General features: G+C 40.5%; 3 protein-coding genes across 3 annotated transcripts; all 3 read right to left on the reverse strand.

The window, feature by feature from the left end:
• Window positions 1-449: 449 nt before the first annotated feature.
• LOC120772651 lies at window positions 450-1,690 on the reverse strand. Its single transcript, XM_040101377.1, has one exon. It carries the CDS (start codon window positions 1,476-1,478, stop codon window positions 783-785), a length of 696 nt encoding a protein of 231 aa, XP_039957311.1. The 5' UTR covers window positions 1,479-1,690; the 3' UTR covers window positions 450-782.
• An 808-nt stretch (window positions 1,691-2,498) lies between these two features.
• LOC120772652 lies at window positions 2,499-3,636 on the reverse strand. The gene has a single exon (XM_040101379.1). The coding sequence runs from the start codon at window positions 3,473-3,475 to the stop codon at window positions 2,786-2,788; it is 690 nt and encodes a 229-aa protein (XP_039957313.1). The 5' UTR covers window positions 3,476-3,636; the 3' UTR covers window positions 2,499-2,785.
• Window positions 3,637-4,369: 733 nt separating this feature from the next.
• LOC120772653 lies at window positions 4,370-5,091 on the reverse strand. The gene has a single exon (XM_040101380.1). The coding sequence runs from the start codon at window positions 4,956-4,958 to the stop codon at window positions 4,575-4,577; it is 384 nt and encodes a 127-aa protein (XP_039957314.1). The 5' UTR covers window positions 4,959-5,091; the 3' UTR covers window positions 4,370-4,574.
• Window positions 5,092-7,322: the final 2,231 nt, after the last annotated feature.

Here is a 7,322-nt window from a genome sequence, read left to right on the forward strand (position 1 = left end):
ACCGAGTTTCACACAGAATTTAATCGCGTACCTCTGCTCTGACGGATGCTGCATTTTCGGCTTGCACCACTCACAGAAACACGTCGAGCGAAAATGTTTGTCCTGACTCTCCAGGTGACAACTGAAGAGCCACTCGTTCGTTAGCTAGTAACGCCCTCCACCGAATCCACTCGATGCTCCCACGCCCCGAAGTACAGTCGCGGCGAAAGAAAATCAGTCCTATTACTTTCCCTGTAGCATTTATGTCGGTTTTCCGTAAATTCTATCAGAAGAGAGCTGTGGATCATCAAGCACTCTGTCTTGCCCTTAAAATTGATACAGAAAACGATGAGAGAAAAAATCTCTTAAAAGGTAATAATGTTTTCGAAATCTGTATAGAACATTCTTTTAGAAAAACAAGCTTTTAGATTATTGTTTTGTGTTACTTTCAGCTTTTATTAAATTTAGAATTTTTTTGTTTCAATTTTGGAGTTTTTAATTTCAACATAAAATTTGATTTTCGAAATAAGTTGAATTGGCTATGTTCTAAGAATTGCTAGGAGTGGCTAGTCTTATTTTCAACAATATTTTTTATACGAGCTTTCGCTTGTTTCCAGCTAAATAAGTTTTCTCAAAAATTTCAGCTTTCAATATCATGACCAGCTTCAAGCACGAAACTGAAAGCTGAAACTTTGAATGATATTATGCTATGTACCAGTTGAATGATTTCCATATCTACTCATTTTCACTAAACACGGCCCTACACCTCGGCAACAACGCGACTGTTTTGCTCATAATTGCGACTAATGTAGGCTGCAGAGTGGACCCACGACCAGGCAATTACATTCGATTGGCGGACGTGGCTTCGGTTTAGGTCGTGAGCATTCCGAATATGCCGGATATGGTGTGCAAATCTTACGGCATTTCACTGATTGTTTGATGACGAAACATTTCGGTGGTTCACGTACAGCGCCGCAGCCGGGTAGACGAATTTTAATACAGCGCTTGTTCTGTTTTATCGAGCAGCTGGCTTTTTGCTCAGCCGTCGGAACGGGACATGCGCTTTCTCGATCACCACGACGTCTTTTGCGTTTTTCTAATGGTGGCAATGATATGTTATCAAAACAGCAAATCTTTCGCGGTGCTATTTTCAGATCTGGACATTCGTTCCATGTGCGCGTGTACTTGCGTTTGGCTTTGTCGGAGGCCTTATAGTAGAGATCGTCGAAACGCGGCAAGACATCTGGGCATACGTCCAGACAACACTCTGGGTTTAACCACATGGAAGTACGCTTCCGCTCCTTCTTTTTATCGCATTCGTCGCTGTCTTTCTTTTCCTTGAGCTTCTTCTCGCTACACTTTGGATCGTCAGAAGCACACTGTGCACGATAGCCTGGGTGCTTTTTTTGACTGGCCATTGTACGTGGCAGACACCCGCTGAAGGCTGGCGTTTTCAGGCCTTGCAAGAGCTGATTGCCAAATGCACGAAATAGCGTCATTTTTCTACGTTTCCAAAACTTGTGCAAATTTTATATAGCCGTTGTTTTTGTAAGAGATTCTTGTCGAAAATTAGAGTAGCGTTGGAATTTGGAATTTCGTGGTTTCAAAAATATAATTTTGAGCTTTTTTATTTGTTTTTCTGTGTATTTTGAGGGGGAAACTGTAATAAACTTTAGATTTTCGAATTGAATTAAAATTTTTGTTTTTGAAATATTATTGAAAAGAGTTTAAAAATTTTGCTACTGAGATAACATTTATACATTCTAGCCGTGGAGCAAGTATGTGTTTGCAGTTGAGCTGAACTGGCTCGTATACTGGTACTTCTTGAGAGTATGGGTCCACCATTCTTCAGTTTAGCTGTTCAGCGACGATCCGACTACTCTTGGCACCTGCCCCACGAGCTTAGCAAAGGTTCCTCTACTGCCTTACTTTCACTATCTGTCGGGAGGTTTCGGCCAACTCCGAATACCATACCACCTCTTTCAGGGAAAACACGTCTGCTTACATTACTTTCACTAAAAGGCGGTTTTTCTAAGCATGGACCGCCCGAACGAATCACTGTCGTTGTTTGAGCTACCTTTGGCACTATCCGGCGTATCGGAACTCCCTATGATCTTAGCAGAGGTTCCTCTTCATACTATTCACTCTTCCTTAGCAAGGACCGCCCGCCCGAGTTACTAATTTTCGAGATTGAATCCGACCTACTTCCACTCACATCCTTCTTGGTTTTGTTCTGCTTTATTTTCCACGCTTAAAGGGTCCCCACTTAGAACCGTTATCCACTTCTCCGAAAGGTAGTCTCCTTTCATGATTCCAATTTTGTCTCAGTAACGAGGCCAAGGCGAGGGTTGACACCCTTATGAGGCAGTACGCTCAGAGCCGACCACCGCAAATAGGGAATCGTCTCAATCTGTACCTACCAAAGCAACCTAACGATGACGGGAGGGGAATTTCATCAACAAATAGCGCACATAACGAATGTAAATAAAAAAATCGGAGTTACCAATTACGAGAAATTTATTTAATCATCAAGTCCAATTTTTACAATATCACAGCTTTTAGTAGCCGAAATCACTGAAAAGAGACCCACTTTTGAACCACATTCGAAAGCAAAACAAGGCTTTCAGTCCCGCACAGCTTCAATGCTGATTTCTTTCCATTGAAGAAGATACAAGACTGATTGCACTTAGTTGCTTGAATGTTCAAGTCCATTGCTTAGTGACGCTTCCCTCACAAAGAAGCTTCAATATCAATTACTGTCCACTATACAAATCAATAAAGGACAGTGCGTCCACCTTTGAGACAATCAATTGTGGATGCACGGTCCAGCCTTTAGGCAAGCGCATTCGACCGGTGGCAAGGACTTCGGTTTCGGACGTTTGCACTCCGAATAGCTCGGGTAGGGTGTGCATATCTTCAAGCAGCCGCTGCTGTGTTTAATGACAAAACATTTGGGAGGCCATCTGCCCATGCGGCAACCGGGCCATGTAATTTTGGCGCAACGTGATTGTGAATTATTCCTACACGTTTTGACGTGGTAGTTATTGAACTGATCTTCATCGCGTTTGAACTCTCGTTTCTCCATTTTCGGCACATCGAAATGTTCGTAGCAGCAGATTTTCCGTGGTACAATAAACAGGCGCGGGCACTCGGACCAGGTTTGCTGGTATTTACGTTTTTCCTTGTCCGACGGCTGATAGTAGAGATCGTCGAAACGCGGTAAAACATCCCTGCAGGGCGGACAGCATTCATCGAAGTTGAAGTGTGGTGGGAACTCCCGCTTTTTACATGTGACATGCTGCATTTTCTCTTCAGCGCAGCGCGGCTCAATGAATTTGCAATGTTCGCGCGCTGGATGTTTATCTGATTTCTTGGGAGGCGGTGGACGGCAGCCCAGTACTAACTCAGGTGCATCGGTGGAAGTGAGGCGTTGCGCGCAGACGAGTGACATTTTCGGTGACGTCAGCGCCAAAGCGAGCGACTTTAAACTTAGCATAGCGTATACTTGTTGCACGAAATGGAAAGGCCTTACGTATATGTCAAATTAATTAGAGAATTTAGAATTTAGTAGTTCGTATAAAGTTTTAATTTTTTTTTGCCTTAAATTTAGGATAAAGTGAAATTAAGCTTTAAAGTACAGATTTTTTTGATATTTTCTTTTTGAGATTTTTACAAATGAGTTGAAGAAAGCCATTTTTTCAAAGGTTGCTGAAAGATGTAATATTTTCAAAAATTTGTTTTCTGACGGTGCAGCTTGGAAAGGTTAATTACTTAAGGGGCTGCAATCATAAGACTAAAATTTTAATTTAGTGGTATTAGAACTTGAGGAAGCTTCCCTAATGATTAGTTATGAGTTACTCATTTAAACTTAAACAGTACTTGTCTAAAAAAATGTCAAATAGGTTTTCAATTTCGAATACTAGCCGGTCGACTATTTCTTGCCGAGAGTCGTCGACCGCTAACGCGGACCTATGAGCAGCTTGTGGCTTGTATATTACTCCACTGGTGGCATAATGTCAAATTCCAGGGATGTTCGAGTCTCAATCATTGCGGCAGTAAAGCAAGTCTTCATATTTGAGGCAAAAATTTTGCAGTATCATTATAAGTATCAGCAGATTATCTAGAAAAAGAAACGTCAAAAGACTGGTGAAGCTATTTGCTCGATTATCCCTCTCCGTATTAGAATCGGAATGGAAACTTGCCTAAACATCTCGAGTGGGAAGAGCTCAAACTATACCGTAGCCCTAAGATCAACGGAGCTTTACTTTGCGGCCGCTTTTCATGTCAGACTTATTCGTATATACAAATCCTTTACGAATTCCAGGACCAGAAAGTAGAAAATGAAAAACCATTTTCATTTATTACATTTATTCAGGATTTTTATATTATTATAAGTAAGTTTCATTAAAAGTGCTTATGGTATGAAAATTAATAGTAAATTTGCATATAAACTTTTTAAATTTTTTCTTCAATCAAATCTAACTTTATTATTTAATAGACACTTAGGTCTAATCACGCTTTTGTGCTAGATAGAGCGCGCCCTACGGCAATATCAACCATTCTACTCCAACGCGACAGTCATTCGTCTTCTATTTTCACATACTGTAGAGCCGATAGGGGTCCTTGACAGGGCTAGCGGTTTCTGGTAGCGGCTGTTTTCCTTTCGCTTTTTCATACTCCTTCAAGTCCTCAGCACAGGTGCAGTTCGGAAAGTCGATATGGGTTTGATTGAACTTGCGTCTGTTGCGGCTCAGTTTGTAGTAAATATCATCGAAGCGCAAGACCTCGGCCTGCCGATTGCGTAGCGTTTGTGCATATTGCTCTTCCCCATTGCGGTAGTAGTAGCCGTCATCGTAGTCGCGAATACTCTTCTTGTCCTCTTTGTTTGTCCTGTAATAAACTTTGTGACGCGCACCCAGCAGCTTCAGTGTAGGCTGATTGAGATTTACGGAACGTTTCAAGAATTGCAGCACAGACATTCTGTAGATATGTTTTTATTGTTGTTTTGACAATTACAAGCTAATAAACACAGTTAATTTTGTTGGACCACTGGAATTTTTTATTTATTTCCTATTTGATGTAAATAGATTTCTTTTTTTTTATACTTTTACGATTTATATTAGAAAATTTTGTATTTTCTTGTACATGAAAATGATTAATATTGTAAAATTTTGTATGCCTAGATAACTGTGACCGAAAAAATGTGAAACCTGTAGAGTTTAAATAAATGAAAGTAGCCGAATGAAGAGATTAGCTTATGACTACACAATTTTGACTAATTAGAAACTACTAAAGCAGAGCGTGCTAGATTTAGATTATATAATGAATGTTTTGAGCTTTTGAGTAAGTAAAGATTTCAGTAGAAAAATCCATCGATGAAACTGAATACGGCCGTTGTGAGAAGAGCTTCACAAAGAGCCGAGGCATTCCTGAAATTTAACGAAATCAGTTCGGAGACAGCTTGAAGTATTGTATTTTGTGCTTCCTTTTAAGAGATGATTTCTAGTCGCAACTTATGCAGTAAAGGCTTTTTTAAAAACGATGCTACAAAAGACCAATAAGGACAGCAAACTACACAATATTTTAGACATTTCTCTTCAGTTTGCCATTTCATTATGGAAAGATATACCATCCAACAAAATGTAGAAATTATTCAAATTTACTGACGAAATTCGGAGTCGGTTGAGGCCAACTCTAAGAAGATCCAATTTATGGTACATTAATTGAGGAAGACCTAAATCAGTCTCACACGCGTCGTTCTCAAGCGTTGAGCATCTCTGTCACGTCATTGTGGCGAATTTTGCGAAAAGACCTTGGCCAACATCCTTGCAAGATCAAATTGAAGCAACAACTTAAGCCGCTTGACCACCACAATCGTCGTATGTTCGTGAATTGGACTGAGAAACAACTTGAATATGATCCGGATTTTCATCGAAAATTCATCTTCAGCGATGAGGCTCATTTCTTGCTGAAAGGCTTCGTCAATAAGCAAACTATGCATTATTGGTCAGCAGCAATCCGAATTGGCTCGAATTTGATGATATGGACTTGGACAATATGTGGTTAAAAACGGATGGTGCCACAAGCCAGACAGCAAATGTCACAATCGATTTACTGAGAACCAAGTTTGGTGAACGTATTATTTTACGAAATGGCCTTGTCAATTGGCGACCGAGGCGTGCGATTTGACGCTATTAGACTATTTTCTGTGGGGCTGTCAAGTCTATGGTCTATGCCAACAAGTCAGTGACGTTTGATGAACTTCGTACGAATATTGAAAGTGGAATTGAAGCAAAAGAAATCGAGTTCCATACAATTTACTTTCACCGGAATAAAGAATTTCATTGACAATTCACAAACCTTTTTGTAGCGCTCTTGTTGAAAAACCCTTTATTTAGTGTTCCATAAGTTCAGTTTGTTATAAAACTCTAGGACATGCAGAAAATTAAACGATCTCGATGAAAAATAAACTATAAACTTCTCCTACGACTGGGAAAGTCTAAAGTTTTCTCAACCACTTGAGTGCAAGTAACTCTAACACCACATACTCATCAGGGCCCTCAGCCAAAGTAATTTTCCGCGTGCTTTCTTTTTAATTGCATGCAGTAATTTGGTCATTTGGTTAATTTATGAAATATGACGACACAAATGGGTCATAAATTATGAAGGATATGTGTTGATGGGTGTGTGAAATTGTGCAAAAAGCCCTATATATAAGTATATACTATCTAAATTCTGCTATGTACATACGCACATGCGGCATTCGAAAGCTAAAAGCTGAGAGGCATGCACGGCATTTGCGCGGACCTGTATACATATGTACATATAACCGTAAGTAGCCTGCATATTATTTGTTTTGCGGCCGTTGAAAAGTGGCACAAGTAATGGACGCCTTTTAGCAGCTCACTAACTGAAATGCTAATTTCAATGGCCAACGCCAGCAGCGACAGCGGCGACAACTAACTCAAAGCCGATAACGGCGAGCCGTGACGTTGACACGCAAGTGACTTTTCATCACATGCCACGTGCCACAGGCAACATATGCACCTGAGTGTTGCGAAAGGCTAATGGCAAAGAAAATCACAATAATTGACGGCGGCAGGACGATAGTGGCAACCAGGCACCCGGCACGCCCGTAGAGTGGGTGAAATGTTGAAATATGCAAAACAAGCGGAATTTTTCGATTTGCGCCTACTTAGGCAACACGAAGCCAACTTTAAGCGTACAACTGCTGCGGTGCGCGCAACAACAAATGGTTGCATGTGTGCGCATAATAAGATTGCAAGTGCATTTGAGTGGACGGAGACTTTTCGAAAAATAAAAATTGAAAATAATTTAACCTC

Source organism: Bactrocera tryoni, chromosome 3, assembly GCF_016617805.1.
Source record: "Bactrocera tryoni isolate S06 chromosome 3, CSIRO_BtryS06_freeze2, whole genome shotgun sequence".
In the NCBI taxonomy this organism is placed as follows: Eukaryota; Metazoa; Arthropoda; class Insecta; order Diptera; family Tephritidae; genus Bactrocera; species Bactrocera tryoni.

Bases quoted from the DNA above. Each gene is read 5' to 3' on its own strand.
- LOC120772652 (XM_040101379.1), bottom strand. From the start codon at position 3,475: ATGCTAAGTTTAAAGTCGCTCGCTTTGGCGCTGACGTCACCGAAAATG.
- LOC120772653 (XM_040101380.1), bottom strand. From the start codon at position 4,958: ATGTCTGTGCTGCAATTCTTGAAACGTTCCGTAAATCTCAATCAGCCT.
- LOC120772651 (XM_040101377.1), bottom strand. From the start codon at position 1,478: ATGACGCTATTTCGTGCATTTGGCAATCAGCTCTTGCAAGGCCTGAAA.